The sequence below is a fragment of the Mustela lutreola genome, chromosome 11 (assembly GCF_030435805.1).
Source record: "Mustela lutreola isolate mMusLut2 chromosome 11, mMusLut2.pri, whole genome shotgun sequence".
Classification (NCBI taxonomy): domain Eukaryota; kingdom Metazoa; phylum Chordata; class Mammalia; order Carnivora; family Mustelidae; genus Mustela; species Mustela lutreola.
In genome coordinates this window covers 44,833,720-44,853,234 of record NC_081300.1, presented here as the reverse complement: position 1 = coordinate 44,853,234, position 19,515 = coordinate 44,833,720, and the positions used below count along the sequence as shown (strand labels likewise).

The 19,515-nt window shown below is 36.4% G+C and overlaps 1 protein-coding gene across 3 annotated transcripts in view; it reads left to right on the top strand.

Moving 5' to 3' along the window:
• Positions 1-19,515, top strand: part of TAF4B (TATA-box binding protein associated factor 4b) — a 133,637-nt gene that overhangs the window by 59,900 nt on the left and 54,222 nt on the right. For all 3 annotated transcript variants that reach the window (XM_059139938.1, XM_059139939.1, XM_059139940.1), the window contains exons 10-11: positions 11,660-11,829; positions 16,479-16,609. In XM_059139938.1, coding sequence (XP_058995921.1) covers positions 11,660-11,829; positions 16,479-16,609 — 301 coding nt within the window. The remainder of the gene's footprint in view (positions 1-11,659; positions 11,830-16,478; positions 16,610-19,515) is intronic.

Here is a 19,515-nt window from a genome sequence, read left to right as displayed (position 1 = left end):
GTATAATGTATATATATTACTTCTATTAGTGACAGTATTTTAGCAGCTAGGGTTTAGGGTGATATTTTTAAAATTTTTCTTTAAAACACTCTTTGGGGCTCCTGGTGGCCCAGTTGTTTAAGCATCTGTCTTTGACTCAGGTCTTGCGAACCCCACATCCCCTGCTTCTCCTGCTGCCCCTCCCCCTGCTCTCTCTCCCACTCTCTCTCTCTCTCAAATAAATAAAGTCCTTTAAAAAATTAAACATACTCTTAGAAAATAATATAGGACAAGATTACATGCTATTGTCATAGATGGTATTATCCATTAACTTTAATATCCTTTATTTTATATTGCAGGAATCACCTTGCTTCATATGTAATTGTTTCATCATGTACTTTTATTAAAGAGTTTGCTTTTCCTTATATGTACAAGTATATCTATAATATATATTGTTATATAATATATGACAAAATATGTATGGTTAATTTTTCTGGAGCAGGAACTTAGAAAACAGCCTCTAGTAACAAAAAAACAAAACAAAACAAAACAAAAAACCCAAACAAAAAACCCCTCTCATCTTGGAAAGATTAAAGGAGACAAAGAAAAAGAAACATCCCTGTAAGCTTTGCCTGGATTAGCTCTAAATCTGGGGTAAAAATTCAACAAAACAGTCTTCTTGGAGGAGTTGCCTTATGCTAGATCTTGAATTAAATTCTTAAACATTCTTCACAGGGAAATTATATAAATGAACACTTGAGAGATGCGATTGTGAAGTCTTTCAAAGTTTTTAGCGAGATTTTGTTATATATAGTAAAATGCTGTTTAGGAAAAATTATGTTTGTACTTAGATGCAGAATGAATTGGGAAGAAAAGATATTAGATACTAGAGGTAGACACACCATGAAGCAAAGGTTGAAATTACATGGGAGGAGAAAGGGCATATGAGATTATTTATATGTCATAGGCATCTTCAAGAGGGATCAAAGCCAAGAGACAGTGATAATAGAGGACAGAGGATCATAAAAATTTCTTAACAGTGTTAATGATTCAATTGAAAATACATAAATATAGGAAGGGGTAGTAGATACTTTGAAAATAATTTATAAATAAATAATTGCTAATAGTATAGATCAACAATTTGAAAACTACCCAAGGAACTTACTGAAATTGATTTGGTGGCTCATCCAGAATGAAATCTCTAGAGAGTGAACCTTGGCAGAAATCTCTATCTTTAAAATCCTCATAGTATTTCTGATGTTCATTATAAGTTTGGGACTAAAAATATATGCCAGCAGGTCCCAAAATGTGATTTGCAGAAAATAGTTTTGAAACTCAGACTTTTTCAGGGAGTCTGTGAGATTAAAACTGTTTAAGTAATGATGATGATGTTGATATTGTTATTTTCCCCTTTTGTTATATTATTTGATTGATGGTTCAGAAGCCACAGTGGCAAAACTGCTGGCACCTTAACATTAATCAAGGCAGGGGCACCAAACTATGCTAGTAGTAGCCATTTATTCTTTACCCTCAGACACTCACAGTAAATGAAAAGAAAAGAAGCCAGGTGTTTGTTTTTTTTTAAATATTTGTAATGAGGCAGCAAACATTATGATTTTTATTGTCTCTCCGTTAAGTACACACCTTTTTAATATACTGTGTGACAAAATGGGAAGTTTTCATAAAGCTCTTCTGCATTCCAGAGTCTCATGGTTGTTTCAAGTAAGGACAAGTGCTTATGCTTATATTTATTTATTTTTTTAAGACTTTATTTATTTTGAGAGAGAGAGAGTCCGCACATGTGCTTATATGGGGTGGGGGAGCAGAGGAAGAGGGAGAGAAGCAGACCTCCTGTGAAGCACAGAGGGTGGAGAGGTTTGATCCTGCCAACCCCTCCCCTGTCCTGACCTGAGCTGAAATCAAGAGTTGGACACTTACCAAGAGTTGGGCACTTAACCAACTGACTGAGCCACCTATGCACTCTACTTATGTTTCAATTGTGAGCTAAACTAACCACTTTTTTCTTGGAGCACCATTTTTATTTGGAAGAACAAAGAACAGCTGAAAAGCAAACTGTGATTATTTAGACTTGAGAATTTGACAGACATTTTTGTGAAAATGAAAAAAGTGAGCCTGTCACTTCAGGGAAAGCAACTGACAGTATTCTTTTGCCAGTGATAAAATTTGAGCTTTTGAAGTAGAAATTAAAAATTTGGAAAACTTGTACCCACTGCCATGAGCTTAACATCTTCCCGATACTTAGATTTTCTGATTAGATTGGTGCAGATATTAACATGTGATTTTAGATTATGTATAATGAGCCTAAATTTGGAAGACCTGTATAGCTCAGTGAACCAGTATTTTTCAGATCACCAACATGTAATGTTATAAAATCATGCATCATTAAAAAATCCATTCAAAGTGAAAAGGATCAATGGATTTTAAAGATTAGAAATATAGAAAACAATGCCACCCTTTTAACTAATTTTTTTATTTTTAGTATTGTTGGTTTTCATTAGAATGTTTTCTATGTTAATATGTAATAGTTTTATTAATTTTTAATGAATATTAATTTCTAAAGTTTTTATTTTTAAATTTTTATTTAAATTCAATTAATTGACATATGGTGTATTCTTAGTTTCAGAGGGAGAGTTCAGTGATTGATCAGTTGCATGTAACACCCAGTGCTCATTATATCACATGCCCTCCTTAATGTCCATCACCCAGTTACCTCATCTCCCCACCCACCCTCCCTTACAGCACTCCTCAGTTTGTTTCCTATAGTTAAGAGTCTCTTATGGTTTGTCTCCATCTCAGATTTCATCTTATTTATTTTTCCCTTCCTTCCCCTATGATTCTGTTTTGTTTCTTAAATTCCATACGTGAGTGAAGTCTTAAGATAATTGTTCCCGATTGATTTATTTTGTTTAGTATAATAATCTCTAGTTCCATCCATGTTGTTGCAGATGGTAAGATTTTGGGTTTTATTGATGGCTAAGTAATATTCCACTGTGTTAAAAAGATTGTATTTTTAAGTAATCTCTACACCCAACATGGGGTTTGAACTCTGACCCTAAGACCAAGAATCACACACTCCAGTCACATACTGAGTCAGCCAGGCTCATTTTATTTTATTTATTTGTTTTTTTAAAAGATTTTATTTATTTACTTGAGAGAGAGGAAGAAAGAGAACACAAGCAGAGGGAGTGGCAAAGGGAGCAGGAGCCAGATGCAGGGCTCGATCCTAGGACCCCAGGACCATGACCTGAGCCACAGGCAGACTGATTAAGCCACCCAGGCACCCCTCATTTTTTATTTCTAATACAGTTCTGGCTTCTAATACAGGTTTCATGTAACAGGTATAGTTTTTACCCCCATAGATAAGGGAATTGATGAGTAGAGATGTGAAGAAATTTGTTCAAGGTCATCCTTTTAATAATTGTCAGAGCAGGGACTGACCTTCATCTCTAACTAGAGAATTGGTGCTTTTAATTTTTACAACTCAGTATATTTCCAGGTGTGGTCCACAGAGTGTTTGTGTCACAGTCACCTAAGGTTTGTTTACAAAAAAAAAAAAAAAAAAAAAAATTCCAGGTTTTTTTTGTCTACAGGCCAGACCTACTGAATGCAAATCGTGGGTGCTGTGCAGGTTTGTATTTGGTTGTGAGACATGTATTTTAAATATACTCCCAGGTGGTTCTTAAAATCACTAAAGTTGAGTGCCTGGGTGGCGCAGTCTGATGGGCATCTGCCTTTGGCTCAGGTCATGATCCTGGGGTCCTGGGATCAAGTCCCATGTCGGCTCTCTGCTTGGCAGGGAGCCTGCTTCTCTCTCTCTCTCTCTCTCACATGAATAAATAAATAAAAGCTTTAAAAAAAAGTTTTTAAACAAAATCAAATCATTTAAGTTTGGGAAATCATGTATATGTTATTGCTACATTTGAGTTAAAAGAGGAAAGACAAAGAGAATTTCCCATGAGAAAAATAACTTCACAAAGGCATGGAAGGAGGAATAAACAGGGTGTTACCTGAGTTTATGTGCTGGCTGTAGTAAAGAGGTTATACCAAAGGGTTTACCAAAAGAGTATTGAAGGCAAAGTTATTTTACCAGGGATTAATAATCTAAGGGAAGCACTTACTCTTCTTAAAATAAAATTTTTTGTTTATGCTTTCTAAACAAATTATTTATTTATTTGACTAACATATACATTTTGTACAATATTTGAAAGGAAGAAAGATTATATAGCGGAAAAATAAGGTTCTCCCTTGCTTTTTCTCTCTGCTACCCAGGATCCCGTTCTCAAGCCAACCGCTGTTAGCAGTTTCTTGTGTGTCTTTCTAGATACAATCTTCTCAACACAAATGGTAGTATACAATACATAATGTTTTACATTTCATTTTTTTTTTTTTACAACTTAGTAGTGATAAATCTTAGAGATTTTTCTGTATCAATGTGTAATCATTGTGATTTAGATTTTTAATAAAGTTACATAATGGTGGATATTTAGGATATTTCCAATGTTTTTTACTAGAAAGCAAAGCCATAGTGGCTTTCATTTTACGTAATATCTAGAAAGAAGAGCCTATTTTATTTATTATTATTTTTGAAAGAAGTCTTACATTTATTTACTTCTTTTTTAAAAAATATTTTATTTATTTGACACACAGAGAGAGATCACAAGTAGGCAGAGAGACAGGTAGAGGGAGAAGGGGAAGCAGGCTTCCTTCTGAGCAGAGAGCCCGATGCAGGGCTCAATCCCAGAACCCTGAGACCATGACCTGAGCCGAAGGCAGAGGCTTAACCCACTGAGACACCAGGTGTCCCTATTTGTCTATTTTTAAGATTTAATTTATTGAGAGAGAGAGAAGGAGAGGGAGAAGCAGACTCTCCACTGAACAGGGAGGCCAATGTGGAGCTCCATCCCAGACCCTAGGATCGTGACCTGAGCCGAAGACAGACACTTAACCAACTGAGCTACCCGGGTGCCCCAAGCTTATTTATTTATTTTAAATTGTCAGATAATATCAAATGACTCTCCACGGAGGTTAAATTCACAAATTACACTGAGCAGCAAAGCTTATGGTAGCACATTTTCACATGTTCTGGTGAACTTGAATAGTTTTTGCTAGTCTAATGGGTGAAAAATTGTATCTTATAGTTCTATTATGGGTAGAATAGAAGAATATTTTCTATTTTAGTAATTGAAAATTTTTTCTTAATGAAAAGTCATGTGCTTTGTCCAATTTTCCATTGAATCATGAGTTTTTTTCCTTAATTATTTGTGGGAACTCTTTCTGTATTAAACTAATTCCTTTTCCCTGATCTGAATTACTTCTTTCAGTCTTCAATCTAATATACAAGGACTTATTGCCTCCATTTTACTGACAGTGCAGGCCTAGAAAGATTAATTTGCTTTATTTCACATAGATAATAACTAGCAGTCAGAATTGTACTATAACCAGTTTGACTTACCATTTTTACCCACTGTTCTACCTCTCAGTACATCGTAACCTAAATAGCACTTGTTCTGAACACAGGGACATTCTTCAACTATTTACCATTTCTGCTAGGAATAATAGGCAATGAAGGTAATATAATCTTTATTATATTTAATATATTTATTGGGCATAATTGATAAAATAAGTCTAATTGGCATTTTAGAGAAACACACTGATGTTTAGAATGGAAGACAGCGTAAAACCTACCATAACAGATGCAGTGTGCTCTCAGAAGTTGAAAAATTGTAGCAATTGGACAAATGCTTTAAAAATATAAAAACAAAGTTTAAAAAATGCACAAAAACAAAAGTATAAAATCAAATTAAACAGCATTTCTAAACTAGGCAATTGAAATAGGACTGGGGTATAGCTAAAGTTTGACAGCTAAAAAATGCTAAAAGCAGGAGTTTGAAGATGAAAACCATAAGTGGGGAATGGTCTGCACAAAGGCCAGAATCAGTAGGAGCTTTATGATAGTGAGTAATGGCAAGGAAGAGTGCTAAGTTAGAGGTCATTACCTGGAAAACATTGAATATCAAGTTCAGTTCTTGGGAACATGAGAGGTTTTTGAACAGGAAAATAATATAATTCCCTCTACTTTAGAAGAATCAGTCTGGGGCTATTCAGATCTTAAGATGATAGAACAGATTTAAGAAGTCAGGCTTAAGCAGTGGACAACTGTATCAAAAGCTAAAGAATTAGGTCATTTTTAGAAGCCAAAATGTAAGACATTAATGATAATTGCGTAGTCCTTTAATTTTTACACAGTAACTTATTAGACCTCACAGAATCTTGAATTGGAAAGCTTTTTATACTGACATACTATTAAATCTCCTTTTTGTGGGCGCCTGAGTATCTTGGTTAAGCGTCTTTCAGCGTGAGTCAGATCCCAGCGTCTGGGATCAAGTCCCGCATGGGGCTCCCTGCTCAGCAGTGAGGCTGCTTCTCCCTCTCATGCTCCCCTTGATTATGCACTCATTCTGTCTCTGGCAAATAAATAAATAAAATCTTTTTTAAAAATGAATTACCTTATTGTATATCTTTTGAAACAAAACAAATTGTTTTGCACCATCTTCATCAAAAGACACATTAGACCAGAAGACTTGAAGATACAGTTTGGAGACTCTCATTTTCTTCTCCTTTGGAATTAAAACCAAACTAGCATCACAACTGTGCTTCAACATCAATGCCTTTAATACTGTCTGACCTGTCTTAGCCTTATTGGTAATGATGGTACTACACTGTGTTGACTTTTCTTTCCTTCAGTCTGCCTCCTTTCTTAGAGGAAGTTTTAAATGGCTTGGGTGCTATTTATTGTGGCACCTTTTCCTCTTCCCTCAGTGGGGATCTTCCTCTATTCCTGCTGCCCATGGTAACCATAGCAACTGACAGCTGTACTAGAGGGAGTTGTGTTCATCTTGGGGCCAAGTGGGAGGGAAGGCAGGCAAGAACAAATCTTACTGAGCAGTTAGCTCCTTGCTCATTTCAGAGAAGAGGTGCAAGGAGATTCTTAAAAATTTGGGACTGTCTCCTCATTGATGAATTCTGTTCAATTCTGGTACTGTGCTAAATGCTGGTAGTACATATACTTGCTACTGGTCTCTCCAGCCTGTGTGTGAGATCTCAACAGGAGTTATGCAGGAACTCTCCTATAGAAACAGTTTGCAGTTTATAGGACCCATGTACCTGACAAACATCTGAGATTCTAAACATTCAGTGTTGAGTGCATATGTGTAAAGGCCATGTTTTGTATATCTTCAACAATTCTGATTTTTTCCTTTTTTTAAAGATTTTATTTATTTACTTGACAGACAGAGATCACAAGTAGGCAGAGAGGCAGGCAGAGAGAGAGAGGAGGAAGCAGGCTTCCTTCTGAGCAGAGAGCCCGATGCAGGGCTCGATCCCAAGACCCTGAGACCATGACCTGAGCTGAAGGCAGAGGCTTCCACCCAGGCACTCCCTGATTTTCTTTACAAGGGTATATTGGGTTTATATATCTAAATTTCATCATATTTTCTATTTCCAGTTTTCTTTTCCTAAATATTTATTTACTATTTTAAAAATATCACTAATCATTTTGATTGGGTAATCATGTATATAATACAACATAAAGGGCTAGAAAAGAGTATATATTCTGTGGTCTAAAATAAGTCTTATCCCCACTTCCCTTTTTCTCATGTATCTTTCCAGAGATATGTTATGCTCATATGTGTGTGTGTGTGTGTGTGTGTGTATTCCCCCCCCCCCCCCCGCAAGGGGCAGTCTTTTTTCTTCATTTTTTTTCTCTACCTCATAGTATACCTTGGCAGTTGTTTTGTATCAGGTCAAAGAGAGCTGCCTCATTCTTTCAAGTGGCTAAGAGGGACTTTAGAAAGTACCTAATCTAAGTTACTCATTTTTTAAAGGAAAAATTTGAATCCTAAAGAGTTAAGTAACTGCTTGGGTTTCTGTTTTGTAATGATGTCATTAATATGTAGTTAACCTCTTTTTTCTTTTTGATAGCTTTTGTTTATTAAAGCAGATTAAGTTTACAGCAAAATGGATTGGAAGATCAAGAATTCCCCCTAATCCCACACATGCATGGCCTCCCTCCCTCATTATCAGCACCCCCTACCATAGTTAGCTACCATAGCTACACTTTAGATGTCTGTTATAGTTGACAAACCTGCACTGACAACTCATTAACTCCCAAAGCCCATAGTTTACAGTTTGCTATGGGTGTAATACGTTTTATGGGTTTTAACAAATGTATAGTGAGGGACACTTATGTGGCTGTCAGTTAAGCATCTAACTCTTGGTTTCAACTAAGGTCATGATCTCAGGGTCATGAGATTGAGCCCTACTTTGGGCTCCACACTCAGCGTGGAACCTGCTTACCCTCTCCCTCTCCTTCTCTGCCCCTCCCCCTTATTCCTCTCTCTCAAATAAATAAATTAGTCTTTAAAAAGCCCAAATGTATAATGATGTGTATGTAACATCATAGTATCATACTGAGTAGTTTCACTGCTATAAAAATTCTCTGTGTTCTGCCTCCATAGTTTGCCTTTTCAGAAACCTCATGTAGTTGGAATCATATAGTATGTTGTAGCCTTTTCAAATTGCTTCTTTCACTTAATAATTTGCATTTAAGTTCCCCTCTGCATCTTTTCATATTGTGACATCTCATTTCTTTTTAGTCCTTAATAATGCTCCATTGTCTGGATGTACCACAGTTTATTTATACACTTAGCTACTGAAAAACATCTTGGCTATTTCTCAATTTTGTCAGTTATCTCTGAAACTACCTTAAATATCCATGTATAAGTTTTTGTGTGGACATAAATTTCTAACTTCTTTGAGTAAATACTGAGGAAAGTGATTGCTGGGCTGTACAGTAAAAGTATGTTTAGTTCTATAATAAACTGCAGATTGTCTTCCAAGGTGGCTGTACCATTTTGCATTACTACCAGCAGTGAATGAGAGTTCCTGTTGCTCCATATCTTCATCAGTGTTTGATGTCAGTGTTTAGGATTTTGGCCTTTCCAATACATGTATAGTGGTATCTCATTTTAATTTGCATTTCTCTGATGACAGGGATGTGGAGCATCTTTTCATATGCTTATTTGCCATCTGTATATTTTCTTTGGTGAGGCCTCTATTAGGTATTTGGCCCATTTTTTAATTGGTTTGTTTGTTTTCTGTCAAGTTTTAAGAGTTCTTTATATATTTTGGATAACAGTCCTTTATCTGATAACTTTTGCAAGTATTTTCTCCTTGTTTGTGGCTTTTCTTTTCATTCTGTTGACACATGGTGGGGGTTGTTTTTTGTTTTTGTTTTTGTTTTTGTTTTTTTTTAAAGATTTTATTTATTTATTTGTCAGAGAGAGAGTGAGCGAGAGCGAGCATAGGCAGACAGAATGGCAGGCAGAGTCAGAGGGAGAAGCAGGCTCCCTGCGGAGGGCAAGGAGCCCGATGTGGGACTCGATCCCAGGACCCCGGGATCATGACCTGAGCCGAAGGCAGCTGCTTAACCAACTGAGCCACCCAGGCGTCCCTTGTTTTTGTTTTTTAAAGTAATCTCTATCCGCATCATGGGGCTCCAGCACACAACCCCAGATCAAGAGTCACATGCTCTACCAACTCAGCTCAACAGGAGCCCATGAGACAAGTTTTATTGAAAATACTTTTTACTGTGGCACCTGGTTGGCTCAGTGGGTTAAAGGCTGCCTTCAGCTCAGGTCATGATCCTGGGATTGAGCCTCACACCAGACTCTCTGCTCAGCAGGGAGCCTGCTTCCCACCCACGTCTCTCTGCCTACTTGTGATCTCTGTTTGTCAAATAAATAATAAATTTTTAAAAAAATCTGTAAAAAAAATTTTTTTTACTAAGACCTTTTTTTTTTTTTTTTTTTTAATTTGGATCTTGGTCTGTCTCTGGGTTTACGGTTTTTACCATTCTTACACTTTAGATGTTTACATGGATTTGTTCGTTCATTTGTTTATTTTTAAAGATTTTATTTATTCATTTGAGAGAGAGAATGAGAGAGAGAGAGCACAAGATGGAGGGAGGGTCAGGGAGAAACAGACTCCCCACTGAGGAGAGAGCCTGATGTAGGACTCGATCCCAAGACTCCAGCATCATGTCCTGAGCTGAAGGCAGTTTGCTAACCAACTGAGCCACCCAGATGCCCCAGATATTTACATTGTTTAGATGTTTCTGGAAATACTTTATTTACATAGGTGGCAGAATGATTCTTAGAGCCATTTTCAGCATCCATACTTCTGACAATTCCTCTGTGACATTTGATATGGTGGAGTTCAACCATTTTGGTATACTTTATTTGTATTGCATGTTTTATTTGGTGGTTTGAGCTACTAAATTTAAAATTTTTTCCCCTTCATAAAGACACACCTTTTAATGGTAGACTTTTAAATCCACTGTTCAGATTATAAGACCATTGTTCTACCTCTTCACTTCCTAACTGCTGTGTCTAGCTCTTTCTTTCTTTTACTTAGGGTTTGTTTGTTTGTTTTTAATCTCTAATATATGTTTGAGCGTGGACTCTTTCCCCTTCACCCTTAATGTGTTGCTTTTTAAAGTGGAACACCAGAGACCTTAATTTCTTGCGTGCTTGACAATTACAATTTATTTTCCTTTCCCATACACAAATGCATTACCACAGGAAGTTTCATAATTTAAATCTATTGACATGAGACCACATGATATACCATTTGGCTCATGCAATAAAGAGAAGCAACATCTTTTTTTTATATAATCATGTCTGTGTAAATCATGTTATGCACTGGTAGGTAAGTTATGATCAATAACATACTTGTTATTACATAGGGTGATAAGGATGCTATGAGGGAATTTTTGTATTTTCTTTCTGCCCTATCCTTAAACATATATACTGATCTTATCACTATAGCCATTAGCAGTCCTGTTAGATAAAAACAACTAATTTTGCTGGTGCAATGCAAGGAGCTCAAACAGATTCTGTGATATATTTATGTATATATATACGTAATGTTAGTGTGTGTGTGTGTGTGTATGTATGTAATTTTATATGTAGATCCTTTGCAGGCATTTGCTTGAGGATGAGTTTAATGAATTCAGTTGGTACAGATGGAATACACCAAAAGTCTGAAGCAGAAAATCAAAACTAGTTTTAACTATTTGGTTTCAGAATTACTAGTCAAGAAAGTTTCTTCTCAAGGGTCTTCATGTGAGTACGGATCTTTCAGAACCAGTGGATTTTCCTGATCTTTGATGGAACAGTAGAGTGCACTAGGGAAATCTGATGGGCTTTTAATCATCTTGGATGAAAACAAAGAAGTCTGTTTTTGTTTCTTTGTCTTTCATTGCAGGGCATTTGTGGGTAACTTAGTTTAACCCCCACGTCCCTGTTGATATATCCATTTACTAAACTGAAAGATGGGGAGATGGACACTAGAAGACAAAGTTGCTTCTGATTCATCTCTCTGATATTAAATGTACACTAGTGGTTAGACACACCAATTAATTTTTAAAGGCATGCAGGGAAAGATAGCTATTCTTCAGTTCTCTTGCTTGGATGAATTGAGTAAAATAATGTCTTTAGTTATAAGGAGAGATCTGTAATTCTTTGCTCTCCCAAATCATTCATATATACACATCACCAACCACCACCACCACCAAAAAGCTGTCTTTTTTTTCTCTTAGAGATGAAGATGACATCAATGATGTGACTTCCATGGCAGGGGTCAACCTAAGTGAAGAAAATGCCTGCATCTTAGCATCAAACTCTGAACTGGTTGGCACACTTGTACAGTCATGTAAAGATGAACCATTTCTTTTCATCGGAGCTCTGCAAAAGAGAATTTTAGACATTGGTAAGTGCAAACTTAAGATTACTATTTTTTTAAAGATTTTATTTATTTAATTGACAGAGAACTCAAGTATGCAGAGAGACAGGCAGAGAGGGGGAAGAGAGAGGGAAGCAGGCTCCCTGCTGAGCAGAGAGCGTGATACAGGGCTTGGAATCATGACCCTGGAATCATGACCTGAGCCCAAGGCAGAGTCTTTAACCCACTGAGCCACCCAGGCGCCCTGGACTTAAGATTATTGACCTAAGAGGATTGTCTGTTCTAGGGAAAGTGTTATCAAAAGAGATAACCTGGGTTGGTTTTCCTGGAACTTGGGCTTAAATAAGGCTCTGGGAAAAAATCAAGGTTTCATGGGTGTTACAGAAAGAAGTATTTTGTTTTAAAAACTATTAATATAAATTAAATCATATCTTGTAGTTTCTGGTTTAGATAATAGAAGTTAATATTTACTTAATATTTCTTAGTGGGAGAAAGATATATACTTTTTAAGTGAATTTGTACTTATGGGCCCAGCACGCTTCCACTGCGCCACTCTGCTCCTTTGAATTTGTACATATGATGTACTTTTTTTTCCTGTCCTGTGCCTTTCTTGGTTGGACTAGGCACGTATGCATACAAATACATACATACACTACAAGTTCATGTTTATGAAATCTAGAAACTGTCGAGTATTGTGAAACATAGAAATAGAGAGTAAGTCCCTTTTTTCTTCTCTCAACCCTGAAATTCAAACTCATCTTTGCCCTAAAAGAACTAAATTAAATACTGGGTTTCTCCCTAGGTCCACAAGTAGTTCCTAAGTGGCTGCAGTATATAGAAGGAAATGGGAGAGAATTTTCCAGTTTTGTTCTGGAGCCACACAGCTTTTTTGTTGTTTAATACCAAACCTTGCAGAAACATGAAAGAACACATTCTTCCCACATTGACTGAAAACCAAGACAGTTTGGAGAGAGATTATTGTATGTGAATTATCTCATTTCATGTGTCCTAACCCTGGGACTTCTTGTAATACCTTCTTCATCACCCATATCAATTTGGTAGGACAATACTAGTGACTTTGGGGTATACTTCAGTAAGGATTTTTATATTTTATATTGAAGCCCTACCACAAAAATGTGAAGGTTTCTGATTTCTGATTTACACCCATAATATTTTTAAGATCTACAAAATGCATTACTATTACATATTTTAAATCTATTTCACAGAATAATAAAGAAATGTTAGAGCTCCTACTATATACTATACAAATTACCATTTTTAAAATGTTTAACTTAACTTGGGTATTTGTTATCTTTCCTTTTTTTTTTTTTTAAGATTTATTTATTAGAGTGAGAAAGAGAATGTGTGTGTGTGAGTGGGGTAAGTGGTAGAAAGGGAGAGAGAATCTCAAGCAGACTCTGCCCTGACCCCAGCAGTGGGGCTCAAGATCATGACCTGAGCCAAAGTCAGTTGTCGGACATTCAACTGACTGAGCCACCCGGGAGCCCCTCTGTTATCTTTCTTTTATTACAAAAAACAAATTTGTAAGCAGTCCAAAAGGATAGGAATTCAGAAGAGCTGATAGTAAAATGTTTGCTGGTGTCTTGTTTGACTTTTCTCCCCAGCCTCCTCTTCATTCCTCCTTTTTCCTTTCCTCTCTTTCTTACTTCCTCGTTCAGTCTTTTCTTTGAATATGTATTGTGTACTGTACAGGAGCCAGTTCCGTAATTTTGGAATAAGCATGATACTTTCCTGTTATACTAGCTTCCTTGGGAAGCTATTGGTATTGACTCCGTGTAACCATATTGTGTAACCATATAATGATCTAGTGCTTTCATAAAGTGGAAGTAAATACTTCGCTTTATCAGTTCCCACCACCACCCCTCCCCCGAGAACTTTTATTTCTAGCTTAACTTACACTTTGATTATATGATAGGAAAGTTTTTAGCATTGAAAGAACAATTTAGGCATTTAGGACAGGGATGGGCAGTTTTTTTCTGCAAAAGGCCAGGGAGTAAATATTTGTCATTTTGTGGGTCATGTGGTTTGTGTCACTACTGCTCAACTCTATTACATTGCAAGAGCAGCCATAGAGAATACATAAACAAATAGGCCAGACTATATTCCCATCAAACTTTATATACAAAAAGAGATCAAATTTAGTTTGCCAACCTCTGCTTTCAAGGAGAATTCTGGGAGTTAATTATTTGGTATTTTCAGTCCTTAATAATTGAGCACAAACTTGTTGTTTAATAAAATGGAAAATTGCAAAATTTCTTACTTCTGAAATACCTAAGCTTTTTTAAAAACAAAACTATAGAGTGAGTGTAGTTATGTATTTCTAGGAATGTTTTCATTTGTAGTAAAATTCCATCTTTACAGAGTAGCTCAGAACCAGGACTGTTCTTTAATCATAGAAATTATAAATTAACCCAAAGAATTTTGGGGGGGAAGGTTTTTCTACTTGAATAATGCTGGGAGAGTAAACATGCCAATATTCTTCCTTTTTTGCTAATTAACCTAAATAAAATTACACAGACTTTCTATAAAATCACATAACAAGCTTAAAAGCAGCAACTAGATTTTTTTCATCAGTTATATTGACTTGGAGTGTTTTTAAAAAGTGTATTTAAATAGTGTTTTTATTTAAAAGTGGGAATTTGGGAGGGCATCTGGGTGACGCAGTCAGTTAAGCATCTGACCCTTAATTTAATCTCAAGTCATGATTTCAGGGGGTCGTGGAATCAAGCCCTGGTTGAGCTCCATGCTCAGCAAGGTGTCTGTTTCAGATTCTCTCTCTCTCTCTCCTTCTCCCTCTGCCACTCCCCACGTCAAATAAATAAATAAAGTCTTATTTTTTTTTAAAAAGTAGGAATTTTTCTTATAGTATTTTAACTTGGTAACTTTGTCATGCTTTATTAGCAGTGTAGTGAAGATATTAGAACATTTGGTTGTTCACTAAACCCTGAAATTGTTTGCAAATCCCTACCCTTGTTTATTTCTAATATTTTTAAAATACGAATTTTTCTTCTATATAGGATAAACTATTTTATAAATACATATGAAATTATTTTCAAAGTTTCCCTCCAAAACACTACATATTTTTAAATGTTCATTTTCTTTCCTTTAAGCATGAACTGACAGGTTAACTACCCTATGTCTAGTTGTGATTTTAATCATTAGATGGTATTGAAATTGTGTCCCTTATGTAGCAGGCCTTCACTATTTATGTATGCTAATAGTTGTAGTAGAGTAGATTTGACTTTGTAGTGTCTTTTCCCTGCTTGAATCTAAAATTGGTGATGAATTCAGTCTTGAATTCATTTAACAAGTTGTATTTTGAAGGTTTGGCTTAGAAGAAACTAAATAATTTTTTATCTTCATCCTGTCTGATTTACCATAAGCTGCCTTATGGACCTTGAGAGCTTCTTTGGAGGTTCTAATAGGGGAACACAGCTACTTACATACCCTTGACCAAAGAATGGCCTTCCTCTATCTAGGAAGGTCATTCTTTTCAAGGGAGCACACAGCTTTGGGAGGGATGCACAAGGAACAATGAGAGAAGAAGGGGACTGCACCTTCAACCAGATCAATCAGATCCACCCTGGTGATCAGTGGTGTGACAGATGTCACAGCCAGATAGCCCTCATATCCTATAGCCTACACTTTGAGGTTTAACATTTATTATGGAATGATGTCAAAGAATGTATTTAAGATTTGTTGGCTTTTAATTAAAACTTATTTTTGCTCTACTGAGTCATAATTTGATGAGTATATGAGTATGTTTCAGATGAGAGTGCAGAAGCAAACTGTTGTGTTTGTTAAAAGTAAACACAGTAAACACTCTTAAAAGCTCATTTAAATTAGACTTTGGCTGTCTCTTTAGAGTTAGGTCTCTGTTGATACAGGTTGGTTTCACTGAACTGAGGAATTGCTATGTAAATACTGATAAGGTTGCTTTATAAATGAGCTTCTGCCTTTGGGTATGTGATACAAGTTGTTTTCCTGAATCTTCCTAGTTAGCCATAAGAAGAATAGAAGTTTGGTTATTAATGGAAGGGAGTACATTAAAAGAGAAGTCATTCAAATGGATGGGTGAAATGATGAGGCTTTGAGCCCATTTCAACTTTTGAATTAATTACTAGGTCAATTTATCAGAACATGAGTTAGTGCAAAATAAGCATGATTGGTAATGGGCAAAAGGAGTTTAGGTATCTCTTGTAGACAAGGCTGTAACAGAGACCCACAATCTTAATTCATTGAAATAAATGTCGTAAATCGTTAACAGTGTCAAACAGGGCAAAATGTAATTTTCTATTTTTTTAATTACTAAAATTAACAGAATACGGCACTAATTTCTGCAGTTACCATTTTCCTCCCTGAACACTAGACTTGATTTGTGTTCTTATTAACTTTGTCCTATAAATGACCTTGCAAGGAGAATGATTCTAGAGGCTAAGTGAAACAATGTCTATATTTTCTGAGGCTCCAGGCTAGGTTTTATTAATGTAATGTCTAAGATCTTTGAAGTTGTGACTTCACCAGGAAAATCATAATCTCCAAACCTTTATTCATAATGGGTATGACTTCCAGGGGGAACAGAATACCTGCTGTGCTAATTATTTCAATTATCAGCCACTACTAAAACACGTAATGGATTTTCTCTGCTTCTACAGGTAAAAAGCATGACATTACAGAACTTAACTCTGATGCTGTGAACTTGATCTCCCATGCAACACAGGAGCGATTACGAGGCCTTCTAGAAAAACTGACTACAATTGCTCAGCATCGAATGACAACTTACAAGGTAAAGGAAATCATTGAAGAAGTACAAACTTTTCTATTTTCTCTTGGTCATGTTAAAGATATATTTTGGTATAGATTAATATTTTAAGTATATGTTTAAAGGAAATGGTCAAGACATAGTTCATATTGGTAGACTAAAGTTTCATTCCTAATTTGCCTGATTTAGATAGGCTTATATGACAAAATTAACACAGAATTTAATATTGTATCTGAAGCTTCTGTGTCAGTGTAGATTGAGATATGCATCTGTTCTGCCTGAGACATTTCCTACAGATTTTGATTGGCAGGGAGAATATATTAGAATGGAATACTGGATAGCTATGTTCTGTTCAATGCTCTGTACTCTGTTAACACTGTTGTTCCTTTTAATGAGTTAAGCAATTGTATTGAGTGCTAATGCTGGTGCTGCTCATTATGGTCATTGCCTGCTTTTTAAAACAAATTAAATGGAAGGAAAGCCTGTCTTGTCTCTAGTGGTATGAACCAAATCACTTGCCATCATCATGATGAAAGGACTTGATTTATCTGTATATGGTTTTGGTGGAGAGTGAATTTATTGGGTGATGAGAGATGAGAAAGAGAAAAGATAACCCCCCCCATACCAAGGAATGTTGATAGCTAGATTTTGTGCAACGTGGTATGTGGGTAACCTTATGAGGTTTTGAGTTTGTGAGAATGGTCATTGTCACAATGTCCTACCCAAAGAAACTCAGGGAAATAACAGCTACCACATCACTAGTAAGTTCCCTGGAGGAATCATTCTATTTTCTCTACTTTCTGCTTTATTTAGAACTTTGGAAGAACTATTTACAGTTGCTGAGGTCCTCACTTATATAAATCTTTGTGAGAATTTGCAGGACTGGCTTAAAAATAAGTGGTCATCAAGAGAAAAGGCTGTGGGGAAAAAAACAGTATCATTTATTTCTTTTTGTGTGTTTTCAGAATTAGTCCATTTCCTCTAGGTCCTATTTTGTTAGTATACAATTGTTTATAGTATTTTCTTACAGACCTTTTTATTTCTCGAAGGTCAGTAATAATGATCCCACTTACATTTTTCATTTTAGTTCCCTTGAGTATAAAGTAGTTTACTGATTTGAGATCTTCCTTTTTTAATGTAGGCGTTTACTGCTATCAATTTCCCTCTGAGCACTGCTTTCGCTGCATTCTATAAGTTTAGGTACATTGTGTTTTTGTTTTCATTTACTTCTAAGTATTTTCTTTTTTTTTATATTTTATTTATTTATTTACTTGTCAGAGAGAAAGGGAGAGAGAGCGAGCACAGGCGGACAGAATGGCAGACAGAGGCAGAGGGAGAAGCAGGCTCCCTGCCAAGCAAGGAGCCCGATGTGGGACTTGATCCCAGGACGCTGGGATCATGACCTGAGCCGAAGGCAGCGGCTTAACCCACTGAGCCACCCAGGCGTCCCATACTTCTAAGTATTTTCTAATTTCCTTTGAGATACCCTTCATCCATTATTTTTGAAAGTATGTTTGTTAGTTTCCACATATTTGTGAAATTTCCAGTTTCTCTTTTATTGTTGATTTCTAGCTTCATTCTATATGGGCAGAGGAGATTCTTTATGTGATTCAATCAATTTAAATTTCTGTAGGCTTGTTTTGTGGCCTAACATATGATGTCTCTCAGAGAATGTTTGATGTGCACTTGAGCAGAACATGTATTCTGCTATTGTTGGGTGGAATGTCAATAAAAGTCTGGTGGATCTAGTTGGGTTATAATGTTAAGTCCTTGGGGCACCTGGGTGGTTCAGTCAGTAAAGTGTTTTCCTTCTCCTCAGGTCATGATCCCAGGGTCCTGGGATTGAGTCTCACATCAGGCTCCCCGCTCAGTGAGAAGTATGCTTCTCCCTCTCCCACTCCCCCTGCTCGAGTTCCCTCTCTCGCTGCCTCTATCAAATAAATAAATAAAATCTTTTTTTTTTTTTTTTAAGATTTTATTTATTTAACAGACAGAGATCACAAGTAGGCAGAGAGGCAGGCAGAGAGAGGAGGAAGCAGGCTCCCGGCCGAGCAGAGAGCCCGAAGTGGGGCTCGATCCCAAGACCCTGGGATCATGACCTGAGCTGAAGGCAGAGGCTTCAACCCACTGAGCCACCCAGGTGCCCCCCCCTTTTTTTAAGTCCTCTATTTTCTTCTCGATATTCTGTGTACATATTCTTACTGAAAAGGAGGTACTGAAGACTTCAACTGTTATGGTAGAATTGTATTTCTCTTTTTAGTTCTGTCAATGTTTGCTTCATATATTTGGGGGCTGTGTTATCTGTTATGTATATCTTCTTGATGAATTGACTCTTTTGTCAATATATCATGTCCTTGTTTATCCCTTTTTAAAAAAAAAGATTTATTTCTTTGTTAGAGAGAAAAAGAGAGAGGGTCACAGTGGGGTGAGCCAAGGCAGAGGGAGGAAGAGTAACAATCTCAAGCAGACTCCCCACTTATCACAGAGCCCACCACAGGGCCCTATCCCATGACCCTGAGCTAATGACCTGAATGGAGATCAAGAGTCAGACACTCAACTGACTGAGCCACCCAGGCACCCTTTGTTTATCTCTTTCTCTTTTAACAATTTTTGACTTAAAGTTTATTTTACCTGATATTAGTATAGCCACCTCTGCATTTTTTGGTTATTATTTACATGAATTTTTTTCCCCCACCCTTTCACTTCTAGTCTGTTCATGTGCTTTCATCCAAAGTGAATCTTTTTTAGACAGCTTATAATTGATCATGTTTTTTATGCATTCTGTTGTTAGTCACTACCTTTTGATTGGGTAGTTTAGTCCATTTACATGTAAAATGATTACTGTTAAGCAAGAACTTACTTGTGCTATTTCACTATTTTTTTGTATGCTTAGTAGTTTTTTGTTTTTTTGTCCCTCATTTCCATTATTA